General features: G+C 47.7%; 1 protein-coding gene across 1 annotated transcript in view; it reads left to right on the top strand.

Moving 5' to 3' along the window:
* Positions 1 to 18,625, top strand: part of LOC123724029 (glycine receptor subunit beta) — a 56,541-nt gene that overhangs the window by 6,737 nt on the left and 31,179 nt on the right. The window contains exons 3-6 of the mRNA XM_045712407.1: positions 3,259 to 3,365; positions 6,196 to 6,263; positions 11,297 to 11,523; positions 15,612 to 15,694. Of these exons, the coding sequence (XP_045568363.1) occupies positions 3,259 to 3,365; positions 6,196 to 6,263; positions 11,297 to 11,523; positions 15,612 to 15,694 (485 nt within the window). The remainder of the gene's footprint in view (positions 1 to 3,258; positions 3,366 to 6,195; positions 6,264 to 11,296; positions 11,524 to 15,611; positions 15,695 to 18,625) is intronic.

Raw genomic sequence — 18,625 nt, 5'->3', positions numbered from 1 at the left:
GGGCACTATGGTGTTGAACGCTGAGCTGTAGTCAATGAACAGCATTCTCACATAGGTGTTCCTTTTGTCCAGGTGGGAAAGGGCAGTGTGGAGTGCAATAGATATTGCATCATCTGTGGATCTGTTTGGGCGGTATGCAAATTGGAGTGGGTCTAGGGTTTCTGGGATAATGGTGTTGATGTGAGCCATTACCAGCCTTTCAAAGGACTTCATGGCTACGGACGTGAGTGCTACGGGTCTGTAGTCTTTAGGCAGGTTGCCTTTGTGTTCTTGGGCACAGGGACTATGGTGGTCTGCTTGAAGCATGTTGGTATTACAGACTCAATCAGGGACATGTTGAAAATGTCAGTGAAGACACCTGCCAGTTGGGTCAGCACATGCCCGGAGTACACGTCCTGGTAATCCGTCTGGCCACGCAGCCTTGTGAATGTTGACCTGTTTAAAGGTCTTACTCACATCGGCTACGGAGAGCGTGATCACACAGTCGTCCGGAACAGCTGATGCTCTCATGCATGCCTCAGTGTTGCTTGCCTCAAAGCGAGCATAGAAATGATTTAGCTCGTCTGGTAGGCTCGTGTGACTGGGCAGCTCGCGGCTGTGCTTCCCTTTGTAGTCTGTAATAGTTTGCAAGCCCTGCCACATCTGACGAGCGTCAAAGCCGGTGTAGTATGATTCAATCTTAGCCCTGTATTGACGCTTTGCCTGTTTGATGGTTAGTCTCAGGGCATAGTGGGATTTCTTGTAATCTTCTGGGTTAGAGTCCCGCACCTTGAAAGTGGCAGCTCTACCCTTTAGCTCAGTGCGGATGCTGCCTGTAATCCATGGCTTCTGGTTGGGGTATGTACGTACGGTCACTGTGGGGACGACGTCATCGATGCACTTATTGATAAAGCCAGTGACTGATGTGGTGTATTCCTCAATGTCATCGGAAGAATCCCAGAATATATTCCAGTATGTGATAACAAAACAGTCCTGTAGTTTAGCATCTGCTTCATCTGACCACTTTTTTATAGACCGAGTCACTGGTGCTTCGTTGGCGAGTAATATTGACTGTAACGGCAGCTTTCCTACTCGCCTTCTGCTGGTTGCAGAAACATTATGTACAAAATAAGTTAGAAATATCGCGAAAAACCCCACATAACAGCACAATTGGTTGGGCGCCGTAAAACTGCTGCCATTTCTTCCAGCGCCATTTTAGTAGCAGTAGTAGTAGTAGTAGTAGTAGTAGTAGTAGTAGTAGTAGTAGTTTAATTAGTAGTAGTAGTAGTAGTAGTAGTAGTAGTATTAGTAGTAGTAGTAGTAGCAGTAGTGTTTAATTAGTAGTAGTAGTAGTAGTAGTAGTTTAATTAGTAGTAGTAGTAGTAGTAGTAGTAGTTGTAGTTAAGTAGTAGTAGTAGTAGTAGTTTAATTAGTAGTAGTAGTAGTAGTAGTAGTTTAATTAGTAGTAGTAGTAGTAGTAGTTTAATTAGTAGTAGTAGTAGTAGTAGTAGTAGTATAATTAGTAGTAGTAGTAGTAGTAGTTTAAGTAGTAGTAGTAGTAGTAGTAGTAGTAGTAGTAGTAGTTTAATTAGTAGTAGTAGTAGCAGTAGTAGTTAGTAGTAGTAGTAGTAGTAGTAGTAGTAGTAGTAATTAGTAGTAGTAGCAGTAGTTTAATTAGTAGTAGTAGTAATAGTTGTAGTTCAACTAGTAGTAGTAGTAGTAGTAGTAGTAGCGGTTGTAGTAGTGGTAGTAGTAATAGTAGTAGTAGTAGTAGTAATAGTATTAGTAGTAGCAGTAGTAGTAAAAATAGTGTTGGTGGTGGTGGTAGTAGTAATAGTAGTAGTGGTGGTAGTAGCAGCGGTAGTGGTAGTAATAGTAGTAGTATTGGTAGTAATGGCGGTAGTGGTATAATTGGTACAAGTGGTGGTAGTGGTTCTGGTGGTTGTAGAGTGGTGGTAGTAATGGCGGTGGTGGTGGCGGTGGCAGTGGCGTGGTAGTGGTGGTAGTGGTAGTGGTGGTGGTGGCGTGGTAGTGGTGGTGGCGGTGGTGGCGGTGGTGGTTGGTGGTGGTGGTGGTGGTGTGGTGGTGGTGGTGGTGGTGGCGGTGGCGGTGGCAGTGGTGGTGGCGGTGGCGGTGGTGGTGGCGGTGGTGGTGGCGGTGGCGGTGGCGGTGGCGGTGGTGTGGTGGTGGTGGTGGCGGTGGTGGTGGTGGTGGTGGTGGCGGTGGCGGTGGCAGTGGTGGCGGTGGTGGTGGCCGTGGTAGCGGTGGCGGTGGCGCGGTAGTGGTGGTGTGGTGGTGCGGTGGTGGTGGTGGCGTGGTGGCGGTGGCGGTGGCGGTGGTGGCAGTGGCGGTGGTGGCGGTGGTGGCGGTGGTGGTGGTGGTGGTGGCGGTGGCGGTGGTGGTGGTGGTGGCGTGGCGGTGGCGGTGGCGGTGGTGGCGGTGGTGGTGGTAGTGGCGGTGGCGGTGGCGGTGGTAGTGGTGGCGGTGGTGGTGGCGGTGGCGGTGGCGGTGGTGGCGGTGGTAGTGGTGGTGGTGGCGGTGGCGGTAGCGGTGGTGGCGGTGGCGGTGGCGGTGGCGGTGGTATGTGGCGGTGGCGGTGGTAGCGGCGGTGGCGGTGGCAGTGATGGTAGTGGTGGTGGTAGCGGTGGCAGTGGCAGTAGCAGTAGTAGCGGTAGCAGTAGCAGCAGTAGCAGTGGCAGTGGTAATAGTAGTAGCAGCAGCAGTAGCAGTGGCGGTAGCAGTGGCAGCAGCAGTGGCGGCAGCGGCAGCAGTGGTAGCGGTGGCAGTGGCAGTGGCGGTGGCAGCGGCGGTGGCGGTGGCAGTGGTAGCAGTGGTAGCGGCGGTGGCGGTGGCGGGGGCGGTGGCAGTGGTAGCGGTGGCAGTGGCAGTGGTAGTAGTGGTGGTGGTAGCAGTGGTAGTGGTGGTGGCGGTGGTAGCAGTGGTAGCGGTGGCGGTGGTAGCAGCAGTAGCAGTGGTAGCAGTGGTAGCGGTGGTAGCAGTGGTAGTAGTAGTAGCAGTAGCAGTAGCAGTAGCAGTAGCAGTAGTAGCAGTAGCAGTAGTAGTAGTAGTAGTACAGCTATAGCTCTACCAACTGTAGCTCAGTTGGTAGAGCATGGTGTTTGCAAGGGTTGTGGGTTCGATTCTCACGGGGGGCCAGTACAGAAGAAAAAAAAAGAAATGTATGCATTCACTACTGTAAGTTGCTCTGGATAAGAGCGTCTGCTAAATGACGTGAATGTAGTAGTAACAGTAAGTGTATTATGTGTGTGTGTGTTACAGACAGTTGTCTCCAGAGGAGATTGCTCAGGTACCAGCCAACTCCACCAGCAACATCCTCAACAGGCTGATGGTGACATATGACTCTCGGATACGACCCAACTTTAAAGGTTAGTTACCTACATACAACCAACTCAATGGCCTTGTGGTTGGAGTGTCGCCCTGCGATTGAAAGCCTAACACTAACACACACAACCCTAACCCACCTTTAAACACACAACCCTAACCCACCTTTAAACACACAACCCTAACCCACCTTTAAACACACAACCCTAACCCACCTTTAAACACACAACCCTAACCCACCTTTAAACACACAACCCCTAACCCACCTTTAAACACACAACCCTAACCCACCTTTAAACACACAACCCTAACCCAACTTTAAACACACAACCCTAACCCACCTTTAAACACACAACCCTAACCCACCTTTAAACACACAACCCTAACCCAACTTTAAACACACAACCCTAATCCACCTTTAAACACACAACCCTAACCCACCTTTAAACACACAACCCTAACCCACCTTTAAACACACAACCCTAACCCACCTTTAAACACACAACCCTAACCCACCTTTAAACACACAACCCTAACCCAACTTTAAACACACAACCCTAACCCACCTTTAAACACACAACCCTAACCCACCTTTAAACACACAACCCTAACCCACCTTTAAACACACAACCCTAACCCAACTTTAAACACACAACCCTAACCCACCTTTAAACACACAACCCTAACCCACCTTTAAACACACAACCCTAACCCACCTTTAAACACACAACCCCTAACCCAACTTTAAACACACAACCCTAACCCACCTTTAAACACACAACCCTAACCCACCTTTAAACACACAAATCAAACCCACCTTTAAACACACAACCCTAACCCAACTTTAATGGTTAGTTGCAACTACACACACAACTACACACACACACACACACACACACACACACACACACACACACACACACACACACAACTCTAACCCATGACCTGTTTTACAGTAACAACCCATGACTCTATTGACCTGTTTTACAGTAACAACCCATGACTCTATTGAACTGTTATACAGTAACAACTCTAACCCATGACTCTATTGACCTGTTTTACAGTAACAACACATGACTCTATTGAACTGGTATACAGTAACAACTCTAACCCATGACTCTATTGAACTGTTATACAGTAACAACCCATGACTCTATTGACCTGTTTTACAGTAACAACCCATGACTCTATTGACCTGTTTTACAGTAACAACCCATGACTCTATTGAACTGTTTTACGGTAACAGTTCAATAGAGGAGAAGAGAAAAGAGGAGATGAGAGAGGAGGAGGAGAGGAGGAGGAGAAGAGAGAATTGGTAGAGAGGAGGAGGAGAGGAGGAGAAGAGAGAATAGGTAGAGAGGAGGAGGAGAGGAGGAGGAGAAGAGAGAATAGGTAGAGAGGAGGAGGAGAGGAGGAGAAGAGAGAATGGTAGAGAGGAGGAGGAGAGTGGAGAAGAGGAGGGAAGAGAGAGGGGGAGGAGGATATGGGGAGGAGACAAGGGGAGAGAAGAGGAGAAGAGGAGGAGAAAAGAGGTGGAGGAGGATGGGGAGGAGACGAGGGGAGAGAAGAGGAAGAGAGGAGGAGGAGATGAGGAAGAGAAGGGAGAAGAGGAGGGATAGGGGAGGAGAAGGGAGAAGCGGAGGGGAGGAGAGAAGAGGAGAAGAAGAGAGGGAGAGGAGGAGGCGGAGGAGAAGGTGATAGAATATGAGGAGAGGAGACAAAGAGAGGAGGAGAAGATGTGGAGAGGAGGAGGAGAAGAGAGGAGTGGAGGATGAGAAAGGAGAAGAGAGAAGAGGAGGAGAGTGGAGGAGAAGAGAGGAGTGGAGGAGAGGACAGAAGAGAAGAGGAGGAGAGAAGGAGGAGAAAGGAGAAGAGAGGAGGAGAGGAGAAGAGAGAAGAGGAGGAGAGTGGGAGAAGAAGAGGAGGAGAGAAGGAGGAGAAAGGAGAAGAGAGGAGGAGAGGAGAAGGGAGAAGAGGAGGAGAGTGGGAGGAGTGGAGGAGAGAACAGAAGAGAAGTGGAGGAGAGAAGGAGGAGAAAGGAGAAGAGAGGAGGAGAGGAGAAGAGAGAAGAGGAGGAGAGTGGGAGAAGAAGAGGAGGAGAGAAGGAGGAGAAAGGAGAAGAGAGGAGGAGAGGAGAAGGGAGAAGAGGAGGAGAGTGGGAGGAGAAGAGAGGAGTGGAGGAGAGAACAGAAGAGAAGTGGAGGAGAGAAGGAGGAGAAAGTAGAAGAGAGGAGGAGAGGAGAAGAGAGAAGAGGAGGAGAGTGGGAGAAGAAGAGGAGGAGAGAAGGAGGAGAAAGGAGAAGAGAGGAGGAGAGGAGAAGGGAGAAGAGGAGGAGAGTGGGAGGAGAAGAGAGGAGTGGAGGAGAGAACAGAAGAGAAGTGGAGGAGAGAAGGAGGAGAAAGGAGAAGAGAGGAGGAGAAGAGGAGAAGAGAGGAGAGGAGGAGGACAGAAGGAGTCCCGTTTGGTTAATAAACTGAAAGTGCTGCAAGCCTGTGTGTGTGTGTGTGTGTGTGTGTGTGTGTGTGTGTGTGTGTGTGTGTGTGTTGTTGTGTGTGTGTGTGTGTGTGTGTGTGTGTGAGAGAGAGCCACGGCCATATGCTGCTACTCAGGTTGAGTGGAGCGGAATGATCACATGACTGTCAAGACCACAGAAATTACAAACACACACACACACACACACACACACACACACAACCCCACACACACACACACACACACACTGGAATAAAACTGGAATGGGGGTGTTTATGTTGACTATGTGTGTGTGTGTGTGTGTGTGTGTGTGTGTGTGTGTGTGTGTGTGTGTGTGTGTGTGTGTGTGTGTGTGTGTGTGTGTGTGTGTGTGTGTGTGTGCGTGCGTGTGTGTGTTCCAGGTGTTCCAGTGGAAGACAAGATCAATATGTTCATCAACAGTTTTGGCTCCATCCAGGAAACCAACATGGTGAGCAGAGTTACTAAAACCTCTGCATGCTAACAATGCTACATTCCAACGTTATCAATATTAGCCCATATGCTATAAACAGTAGCCTGTATGCTATTAACATTAGTCTGTAAGACATCAACATTAGCCTGTATGCTATAAACAGTAGCCTGTATGCTACCACCATTAGACTGTATGCTATCAGCATTAGCCTGTATGCTACCACCATTAGTCTGTAATCCATCAGCATTAGCCTGTATGCTATAAACAGTAGCCTGTATGCTACCACCATTAAACTGTATGCAATCAGCATTAGCCTGTAAGCTACCTCCATTAGACTGTATGCTATCAGCATTAGCTATCAGCATTAGCCTGTAAGCTACCACCATTAGACTGTATGCTATCAGCATTAGCCTGTATGCTACCACCATTAGACTGTATGCTATCAGCATTAGCCTGTATGCTACCACCATTAGTCTGTAATCCATCAGCATTAGCCTGTATGCTATAAACAGTAGCCTGTATGCTACCACCATTAAACTGTATGCAATCAGCATTAGCCTGTAAGCTACCTCCATTAGACTGTATGCTATCAGCATTAGCTATCAGCATTAGCCTGTAAGCTACCACCATTAGACTGTATGCTATCAGCATTAGCCTGAATGCTGCCCTAAACTCTCTCCTGGCCCTTTACACTAAGTCTGAATTTGTCCTGCTAGGTGACGTAAACTGGGACATGCTTATACCACCTGAACCAAACCAAGTCCTAAAGCAATGGGACTCCCTAAATCATTCTCAGATTATTACCGATCCCACAAAGTATGACTCCAAACACCCAGAAAAGTCTACTCTCCTCGATGTTATCCTCACAAATAATCCTGATAGGTACCAGTCTGGTGTTTTCTGTCATATCCTTAGTGATCACTGTTTTACAGCCTGTGTTCATAAAGGCTGCTCAGTGAAATGACCTGTCCTGATTTGTCATATACGCTTGCTATAAAAGTTTAATCGAGCAAGCCTTCCTTCATGACCTGGCCTCTGTAAATGGTATAGAATCAGCTTGATCCCATCTGTCGAAAGACGCTTGGACCTTATTTTTTGATATGTTCAGTATTAAAAGCAGGTTCGGCACCTGGTTCGACCGTGATCTTACAAAATTACTCCACCTCAAGAATCCCATTTGGCAAATCGCTCGGCACACGCATACTCAGGCTGACTGGCTCTCGTTCAGACAAATGAGAAATAAATGCACTCAGGCTATCCGGAAGGCCAAAGTTAGTTACTTTAAGGAGCAGATCTCTCTCTGTGGGTCTAACCCCAAGAAGATCTGGAAAACAGTTAAAGACCTGGAGAATAAACCCTCCTCCTCACAGCTGCTCATGTCCCTTAATGTTGATGATGTGGTTGTTACTGACAAGAAGCACATGGCTGAGCTCTTTAATCACCACTTCATTAAGTCAGGATTCCTATTTGACTCAGCCACGCCTCCTTGCCCGTCCAACAGTTCCTCATCTCCCACCCCTTCCAATGTGACTATCCCCGATGCTCCTCCCTCTTTTTCCCCTGCCCCGCTACAAAGTTTCTCCCCTGCAGGCGGTCACTGAGTCCGAGGTGACTGCCTGCAGGGAAAACTTTGGGGTCTAAACCATCTGAACCAGATTATTTTTTGGGGTAAAGTTTAAGGTTGCTGCCCCTATCATCGCCAAGCCTATCTCTGACCTTTTTAACCTGTCTCTCCTTTCTGGGGAGGTTCCCATTGCTTGGAAGGCAGCCACGGTTCATCCTTTATTTAAAGGGGGAGATCAAGCTGATCCTAACTGTTATTGGCCTATTTCTATTTTTGCCCTGTTTATCAAATGTGTTGGAAAAACGTGTCAATAATCAACTGACTGGCTTTCTTGATGTCTATAGTGTCTCTCTGGTCTGCAATCTGGTTTCCGCTCAGGTTATGGATGTGTCACTGCAACCTTATAGGTCCTATATGATGTCACCATTGCCCTTGAATCTAAGCAATGCTGTGCTGCTATTTTTATTGACTTATTGCTTTATTGCCAAATCTTTTGATACTGTAGACCATTCCATTCTTGTGGGCCGGCTAAGGAGTATTGGTGTCGCTGAGGGGTCTTTGGCCTGGTTTGCTAACTACCTCTCTCGAAGAGTGCAATGTATAAAGTCAGAAAATCTGCTGTCTCGGCCAGTGCCTGTCACCAAGGGTGTACCCCAAGGCTCGATCCTAGGCCCCACGCTCTTCTCAATTTACATCAACAACATAGCTCAGGCAGTAGGAAGCGCTGTCATCCATTTATATGCAGATTATACAGTCTTATACTCAGCTGGCCCCTCCCGGAGTTTGTGTTAAACGCTCTACAAAAAAAGCTTTCTTAGTGTCCAACAAGCTTTCTCTGGCCTTAACCTTGTTCTGAACACCTCTAAAACAAAGGTCATGTGGTTTGGGTAGAAGAATGCCCCTCTCCCCACAGGTGTGATTACTACCTCTGAGGTTTTACAGCTTGAGGTAGTCACCTCCTTCAAGTACTTGGGAGTATGGCTAGGCGGTCGCTGTCCTTCTCTCAGCACATATCAAAGCTGCAGGCTAAAGTTAAATCTAGACTTGGTTTCCTCTATCGTAATTGCTCCTCTTTCACCCCAGCAGCCAAACTAACCCTGATTCAGATGACCATCCTTCCCATGCTAGATTACGGAGACGTAATTTATAGATCGGCAGGTAAGGGTGCTGTCGGCGGCTAGATGTTCTTTACCATTCGGCCATCAGATTTGCAACCAATGCTCCTTATAGAACACATCACTGCACTCTATACTCCTCTGTAAACTGGTCATCTCTGTTTCCCCGTCGTAAAACCCACTGGTTGATGAATATTTATAAAAGCCTCTTAGGCCTCACTCCCCCCTATCTGAGATATCTACTGCAGCCCTCATCCTCCACATACAACACCCGTTCACTCCCCCCTATCTGAGATATTTACTGCAGCCCTCATCCTCCACATACAACACCCGTTCACTCCCCCCTATCTGAGATATTTACTGCAGCCCTCATCCTCCACATACAACACCCATTCACTCCCCCTATCTGAGTTATCTACTGCAGCCCTCATCCTCCACATACAACACCCATTCACTCCCCCTATCTGAGATATCTACTGCAACCCTCATCCTCTACATACAACACCCATTCACTCCCCCCTATCTGAGTTATCTACTGCAGCCCTCATCCTCCACATACAACACCCATTCACTCCTCCCTATCTGAGATATTTACTGCAGCCCTCATCCTCCACATACAACACCCGTTCACTCCTCCCTATCTGAGATATCTACTGCAGCCCTCATCCTCCACATACAACACCCGTTCACTCCTCCCTATCTGAGATATCTACTGCAGCCCTCATCCTCCACATACAACACCCATTCACTCCCCCCTATCTGAGATATCTACTGCAACCCTCATCCTCTACATACAACACCCATTCACTCCCCCCTATCTGAGTTATCTACTGCAGCCCTCATCCTCCACATACAACACCCATTCACTCCTCCCTATCTGAGATATTTACTGCAGCCCTCATCCTCCACATACAACACCCGTTCACTCCTCCCTATCTGAGATATCTACTGCAGCCCTCATCCTCCACATACAACACCCGTTCACTCCTCCCTATCTGAGATATCTACTGCAGCCCTCATCCTCCCCATACAACACCCGTTCACTCCTCCCTATCTGAGATATCTACTGCAGCCCTCATCCTCCACATACAACACCCGTTCACTCCTCCCCTATCTGAGATATCTACTGCAGCCCTCATCCTCCCCATACAACACCCGTTCTGACAGTCACATTCTGCTAATGGTCCCCAAAGCACACACATCCCTGGGTCGCTCGTCTTTTCAGTTCGCAGCAGCTAGCGACTGGAACGAGCTGCAACAAACACTCAAACTGGACAGTTTTATCTCCATCTCTTCATTCAAAGACTCAATCATGGACACTCTTACTGACAGCTGTGGCTGCTTTGTGTGATGTATTGTTGTCTCTACCTTCTTGTCCTTTGTGCTGTTGTCTGTGCCCAATAATGTTCGTACCATGTTTTGTGCTGCTACCATGTTGTTGTCATGTTGTGTTGCTACCATACTGTGTTGTCATGTGTTGCTGCCATGCTGTGTTGTCATGTGTTGCTACCATGTTGTTGTTATGTTGTGTTGCTACCATGCTGTGTTTTCATGTGTTGCTACCGTGCTGTGTTGTTGTCTTAGGTCTCTCTTCATGTAGTGTTGTGTTGTCTCACTTGTCGTGATGTGTGTTTTTGTCCTATATTTTAATTGAATTTATTTTTATTTTTAATCCCAGCCCCCTTTCCCCTCAGGTAGGCCTTTTGCCTTCTGGTAGGCCGTCATTGTAAATAAGAATTTGTTCTTAACTGACTTGTATAGTTAAATAAAAAAAATAAAAAATAACGTTAGCTACTAGCTAGGCTGTAGCTCATGGCTGAGTCAAATAGGAATCCTGACTTAACTGACTTGTCTAGTTAAATAAAATACCAACATTGTTCTACTTCAATCAACTGGAGACCTCGTACCCGGAGAAGCATTCATTGTCACAGGGGCCTTTAACAAAAGTAATTTGAGGTCCGTGTGTGTGTGTGTGAGAGGTCCAACACATTGACTGCCCAACACACCAAAAGTCTACGCTTGACCACTGCTACATGCTATAAGTCTTCTCCCATCTGTTGACAAATCTGACCACGACTCCATTTAGCTCCTCCCCGCCTACAAACAAAGAGTGAAGAGGGAAGGGCCGGTGGTAAGGTCCATGATCCAAGACTGCGTCGAATATGAAGAATGCGGGCTAGACATCCGTCGAAGCCATCTGGTGGACATAGGGATGTGGTGGATTGAGACAGATATCTCGCTTAATTAAACAGAAAGAGATTTTGGGGAGGGATTTTAATTATTATGCTAATTTTGATTTCCATGTGGGGAGCGAACGTTGAGTCTAAGGGGTTTAATTGGCTGTGTGCTAACAAATGATTGATTGTTGCTAGGACTACCGTGTGAACATCTTCCTGCGTCAGCGGTGGAACGACCCGAGGCTGAAGCTCCCGGCGGACTTCAAAGGAGAAGCGCTGACGGTGGACCCCAAGATATTCCAGTGTCTGTGGAAACCAGACCTGTTCTTCGCCAACGAGAAACACGCCAACTTCCATGACGTCACGCAAGACAACATCCTGTTATTTATCTTCAGGAACGGAGACATTCTCATCAGCATGAGGTCTGTCTGTCTGTCTGTCTGTCTCATCTGTCTGTCTGGTCTGTCTGTCTGTCTGTCTCGTCTGTCTGTCTCATCTGTCTGTCTCATCTGTCTGTCTCATCTGTCTGTCTGTCTGTCTGCCTGCCTGCCTGTCTGTCTGTCTGTCTGTCTGTCTGTCTGTCTGTCTGTCTGTCTGTCTGTCTGTCTGGTCTGTCTGTCTGTCTGTCTGTCTGTCTGTCTGTCTGTCTCGTCTGCCTGCCTGCCTGCCTGCCTGCCTGCCTGCCTGCCTGCCTGCCTGCCTGTCTGTCTCGTCTGTCTGTCTGTCTGTCTGTCTGTCTGTCTGCCTGCCTGCCTGCCTGTCTGTCTGTCTGTCTGCCTGCCTGTCTGTCTGTCTGTCTGTCTCGCCTGCCTGCCTGCCTGCCTGCCTGCCTGCCTGCCTGCCTGCCTGCCTGTCTCGTCTGTCTGTCTGTCTGTCTGTCTGTCTGTCTGTCTGTCTGTCTGTCTGTCTGCCTGCCTGCCTGCCTGCCTGCCTGCCTGTCTGTCTGTCTGTCTGTCTGTCTGTCTGTCTGTCTCGTCTGTCTGCCTGCCTGCCTGCCTGCCTGCCTGCCTGTCTGTCTGTCTGTCTGTCTGTCTGTCTGCCTGCCTGCCTGCCTGCCTGCCTGCCTGTCTGTCTGTCTGTCTGTCTGTCTGTCTGTCTGTCTGACTGCCTAGTTAGTTAGTGATGGGAAGTTTGACTCTTTTTACTGACTGAGATCTTATCAACTTGTTCAGTCAAAATGACAAATATTTAGACTAATTTTGTTAATTTGATTGCAGAACCCCCTACCGGCAAACGATGACCTAAAAACTCTTAGTCTTATGGGGGCTTATGTCATTTGTGACTGAGACTTGTGTGCTTCCAAAAGTGTGCTTCCAACATGATACATTTGTGATTGCTAGGCATACAAATACAATTATTTCTTTATAGCTTTGAAACGAGGTCTAGATGCGGCCCCAACCAAACTGGTTTATGAACGACTCTTGGCGGAATACTTGACTGTCACCAGGAAGATAATCTCAATATTGTTCGAACTGCAGCAGTCCCCCAAACGTTTCGGTTCCCAGTTGGAGTGTTGAGCAGTCCCCCAAACGTTTCGGTTCCCAGTTGGAGTGTTGAGCAGTCCCCCAAACGTTTCGGTTTCCAGTTGGAGTGTTGAGTGTTGAGCAGTCCCCCAAACGTTTCGGTTCCCAGTTGGAATGTTGAGTGTTGAGCAGTCCCCCAAACGTTTCGGTTCCCAGTTGGAGTGTTGAGCAGTCCCCCAAACGTTTCGGTTCCCAGTTGGAGTGTTGAGTGTTGAGCAGTCCCCCAAACGTTTCGGTTTCCAGTTGGAGTGTTGAGTGTTGAGCAGTCCCCCAAACGTTTCGGTTTCCAGTTGGAGTGTTGAGTGTTGAGCAGAGGCATGTGTTTGTTTCGCTTCTATGAAGCTGTGTCCATTGATAACATTCAATAATCAATGAATTGCACTAACTCTTACACTAGGTTATCAATTCAAAACATGTATTTCTCTTCTCCATGCATTATCTACTCTGCACGCACATGATAGACAGTTTAGTGGTTGGAGCAATGAAGGACTAAAATGTCTGAGTGACTCTCAAGTCAGTAAAAATAGTCATTTAAAAAGAACGAATAGTTCGCAAACTGCACATCACTACTGCCTGCCTGCCTGCCTGCCTGCCTGCCTGCCTGCCTGCCTGCCTGCCTGCCTGCCTGCCTGTCTGTCTGTCTGCCTGCCTGTCTGCCTGCCTGTCTGCCTGTCTGCCTGCCTTTCTGCCTGCCAGCCTGCCAGCCTGCCAGCCTACCTGCCTGCCCACCTGTCTGTCTGCCAGGGTAGGTGCCTATGTGTGCCCAGTGACTGTCTGGTGAGTGTTCAGGTTATCAGTGAGTGTTCAGGTTGTCAGTGACTGTCTGGTGTGTTCAGGTTGTCAGTGACTGTCTGGTGAGTGTTCAGGTTATCAGTGACTGTCTGGTGTGTGTTCAGGTTATCAGTGACTGTCTGGTGAGTGTTCAGGTTATCAGTGACTGTCTGGTGAGTGTTCAGGTTATCAGTGACTGTCTGGTGAGTGTTCAGGTTATCAGTGAGTGTTCAGGTTGTCAGTGACTGTCTGGTGAGTGTTCAGGTTGTCAGTGACTGTCTGGTGTGTGTTCAGGTTATCAGTGACTGTCTGTGTGTGTGTTCAGGTTATCAGTGACTGTCTGGTGTGTTCAGGTTATCAGTGACTGTCTGGTGTGTTCAGGTTATCAGTGACTGTCTGTGTGTGTGTTCAGGTTATCAGTGACTGTCTGTTGTGTGTTCAGGTTATCAGTGAGTGTTCAGGTTGTCAGTGACTGTCTGGTGTGTTCAGGTTATCAGTGACTGTCTGGTGAGTGTTCAGGTTATCAGTGACTGTCTGGTGTGTTCAGGTTATCAGTGACTGTCTGGTGTGTTCAGGTTATCAGTGACTGTCTGGTGTGTTCAGGTTATCAGTGACTGTCTGGTGAGTGTTCAGGTTATCAGTGACTGTCTGGTGTGTTCAGGTTATCAGTGACTGTCTGGTGAGTGTTCAGGTTATCAGTGAGTGTTCAGGTTGTCAGTGACTGTCTGGTGAGTGTTCAGGTTATCAGTGAGTGTTCAGGTTATCAGTGACTGTCTGGTGAGTGTTCAGGTTATCAGTGTGTGTTCAGGTTATCAGTGACTGTCTGTGTGTGTGTTCAGGTTATCAGTGACTGTCTGGTGTGTGTTCAGGTTATCAGTGACTGTCTGGTGTGTTCAGGTTATCAGTGACTGTCTGGTGAGTGTTCAGGTTATCAGTGAGTGTTCAGGTTGTCAGTGACTGTCTGGTGAGTGTTCAGGTTGTCAGTGACTGTCTGGTGTGTGTTCAGGTTATCAGTGACTGTCTGTGTGTGTGTTCAGGTTATCAGTGACTGTCTGGTGTGTTCAGGTTATCAGTGACTGTCTGTGTGTGTGTTCAGGTTATCAGTGACTGTCTGTTGTGTGTTCAGGTTATCAGTGAGTGTTCAGGTTGTCAGTGACTGTCTGGTGTGTTCAGGTTATCAGTGACTGTCTGTGTGTGTGTTCAGGTTATCAGTGAGTGTTCAGGTTATCAGTGACTGTCTGGTGAGTGTTCAGGTTATCAGTGACTGTCTGGTGTGTTCAGGTTATCAGTGACTGTCTGGTGTGTTCAGGTTATCAGTGACTGTCTGGTGTGTGTTCAGGTTATCAGTGACTGTCTGGTGTGTGTTCAGGTTATCAGTGACTGTCTGGTGAGTGTTCAGGTTATCAGTGACTGTCTGGTGTGTTCAGGTTATCAGTGACTGTCTGGTGAGTGTTCAGGTTATCAGTGAGTGTTCAGGTTGTCAGTGACTGTCTGGTGAGTGTTCAGGTTGTCAGTGACTGTCTGGTGTGTGTTCAGGTTATCAGTGACTGTCTGTGTGTGTGTTCAGGTTATCAGTGACTGTCTGGTGTGTTCAGGTTATCAGTGACTGTCTGTGTGTGTGTTCAGGTTATCAGTGACTGTCTGTTGTGTGTTCAGGTTATCAGTGAGTGTTCAGGTTGTCAGTGACTGTCTGGTGTGTTCAGGTTATCAGTGACTGTCTGTGTGTGTGTTCAGGTTATCAGTGAGTGTTCAGGTTATCAGTGACTGTCTGGTGAGTGTTCAGGTTATCAGTGACTGTCTGGTGTGTTCAGGTTATCAGTGACTGTCTGGTGTGTTCAGGTTATCAGTGACTGTCTGTGTGTGTGTTCAGGTTATCAGTGACTGTCTGTGTGTGTGTTCAGGTTATCAGTGACTGTCTGGTGTGTTCAGGTTATCAGTGACTGTCTGTTGTGTGTTCAGGTTATCAGTGACTGTCTGGTGTGTTCAGGTTATCAGTGACTGTCTGTGTGTGTGTTCAGGTTATCAGTGACTGTCTGTGTGTGTGTTCAGGTTATCAGTGACTGTCTGGTGTGTTCAGGTTATCAGTGACTGTCTGTGTGTGTGTTCAGGTTATCAGTGACTGTCTGTTGTGTGTTCAGGTTATCAGTGAGTGTTCAGGTTGTCAGTGACTGTCTGGTGTGTTCAGGTTATCAGTGACTGTCTGTGTGTGTGTTCAGGTTATCAGTGACTCTGTCCTGCCCTCTGGACCTCACTCTGTTCCCCATGGACACACAGCTCTGCAAGATGCAACTGGAGAGCTGTACGTAGAACCTCTCTCTAACACACACACACACACACACACACACACACACACACACACACACACACACACACACACTCTCTCTAACGCACGCACACACACACACACACACACACACACACACACACACACACACACACACATACACATACTCACACACACACACACACACACGTGTGCACACACACACACACACACACACACACACTCTCACACACACAGAGAGACACACACAATATTCATGTACACTGAGTGTACAAAACATCAGGAACACCTGCTCTTTCAACAACATAGACTGACCAGGTGAATCCAGGTGAAAGCTATGATCCCTTATTGATGTCACCTGTTAAATCCACTTCAATCAGTGTAGATGAAGGGGAGGAGACGGGTTAGAGAAGGATTTATAAGCCTTGAGACATGGATTGTGTCTGTGTGCCATTCAGAGGGTGAATGGGCAATACCAAATATTTAAGTGCCTTTGAATTGAGTATGGTAGTAGATGGCAGGTGCACCGGTTTGTGCCAAGAACTGCAAAGCTGCTGGGTTTTTCACGCTCAACAGTTTCCTGTATGCAGCAAGAATAGCCCACCACCCAAAGGACATTCTGCCAACTTGACACAACTGTGGGAAGCGTTGGAATCAACATGGGCCACCATCCCTCGTGGAACGCTTTCGACACTTTGTAGAGTCCATGCCCAGACGAATTGAGGCTGTTCTGAGAGCAAAAGGGTGCAGTTGCAAGTCAATATTAGGTAAGGCTTTCTTAATGTCTTGTACACTCAGTGTATACAGAGACTCACACACTCTCTCTCTCTATATATATATATATATATATATATCACAGGAGGTTGGTGTCACCTTAATTTGGGAGAACGGGCTCGTGGTAATGACTGGAGCGGAATTAGTGAAATGGTATCAAATACATCAAACACATTGGTTTCCATGGTTTCCAGGTGTTTGATGTCATTCCATTTGCTCCGTTCCGGCCATTATTATGAGCCGTTCTCCCCTCAGCAGACTCCACTGATAAATATATATTTATATGGTGTTGTTATTGTAGTTGGCTGCACCACCAGTGATATATATTTATTCATTTATATAGTGTTGTTATTGTAGTTGGCTGCACCACCAGTGATATATATTTATTCATTTATATAGTGTTGTTATTGTAGTTGGCTGCACCACCAGTGATATACATACATTTATATAGTGTTGTTATTGTAGTTGGCTGCACCACCAGTGATATATATTTATTCATTTATATAGTGTTGTTATTGTAGTTGGCTGCTGTTGTAGTTGGCTGCACCACCGGTGACCCGATCCTGTAGGTTCATGCTCTACAACATTCGCAGAGTACGACCCTGCCTCACACAGGAAGCGGCGCAGGTCCTAATCCAGGCACTTGTCATCTCCCGTCTGGATTATTGCAACTCGCTGTTGGCTGGGCTCCCTGCCTGTGCCATTAAACCCCTACAACTCATCCAGAACGCCGCAGCCCGTCTGGTGTTCAACCTTCCCAAGTTCTCTCACGTCACCCCGCTCCTCCGCTCTCTCCACTGGCTTCCAGTCGAAGCTCGCATCCGCTACAAGACCATGGTGCTTGCCTACGGAGCTGTGAGGGGAACGGCACCTCCGTACCTTCAGGCTCTGATCAGGCCCTACACCCAAACAAGGGCACTCCGTTCATCCACCTCTGGCCTGCTCGCCTCCCTACCTCTGAGGAAGCACAGTTCCCGCTCAGCCCAGTCAAAACTGTTCGCTGCTCTGGCACCCCAATGGTGGAACAAGCTCCCTCACGACGCCAGGACAGCGGAGTCAATCACCACCTTCCGGAGACACCTGAAACCCCACCTCTTCAAGGAATACCTGGGATAGGATAAAGTAATCCTTCTAACCCCCCCCCTTAAAAGATTTAGATGCACTATTGTAAAGTGGTTGTTCCACTGGATATTATAGGTGAATGCACCAATTTGTAAGTCGCTCTGGATAAGAGCGTCTGCTAAATGTCTAAAATGTAAATGTATATACATCTATATAGTGTTGTTATTGTAGTTGGCTGCACCACCAGTGATATACATGTATATAGTGTTGTTATTGTAGTTGGCTGCACCACCAGTGATATATATACATTTATATAGTGTTGTTATTGTAGTTGGCTGCACCACCAGTGATATATATACATTTATATAGTGTTGTTATTGTAGTTGGCTGCACCACCAGTGATATACATTTATAACCATTAAGAATCGTTAATGGATATACTGCCCCCTAACAGGTTAATGGATATACTGCCCCCTAGCCCTAACAGGTTAACCTGATCCTAGAGGAGAACCTGGTTCTGCTTTCCACCAGACACTGGGAGATGAAGCACAGAACAACATCCTGGAGGGAAACCTGGTTCAGTCTGCTTTCCACCAGACACTGGGACATGAAGCACAGAACAACATCCTAGAGGAGAACCTGGTTCTGCTTTCCACCAGACACTGGGAGATGAAGCACAGAACAACATCCTAGAGGAGAACCTGGTTCTGCTTTCCACCAGACACTGGGACATGAAGCACAGAACAACATCCTAGAGGAGAACCTGGTTCTGCTTTCCACCAGACACTGGGAGATGAAGCACAGAACAACATCCTAGAGGAGAACCTGGTTCTGCTTTCCACCAGACACTGGGACATGAAGCACAGAACAACATCCTGGAGGAGAACCTGGTTCTGCTTTCCACCAGACACTGGGACATGAAGCACAGAACAACATCCTGGAGGAGAACCTGGTTCAGTCTGCTTTCCACCAGACACTGGGACATGAAGCACAGAAAAACATCCTAGAGGAGAACCTGGTTCTGCTTTCCACCAGACACTGGGAGATGAAGCACAGAACAACATCCTAGAGGAGAACCTGGTTCTGCTTTCCACCAGACACTGGGACATG

This window comes from Salmo salar, unplaced genomic scaffold, assembly GCF_905237065.1.
Source record: "Salmo salar unplaced genomic scaffold, Ssal_v3.1, whole genome shotgun sequence".
Classification (NCBI taxonomy): domain Eukaryota; kingdom Metazoa; phylum Chordata; class Actinopteri; order Salmoniformes; family Salmonidae; genus Salmo; species Salmo salar.
The sequence above is the reverse complement of the archived record's forward strand: the minus strand, read 5'-3'. Positions and strand labels throughout refer to the sequence as shown.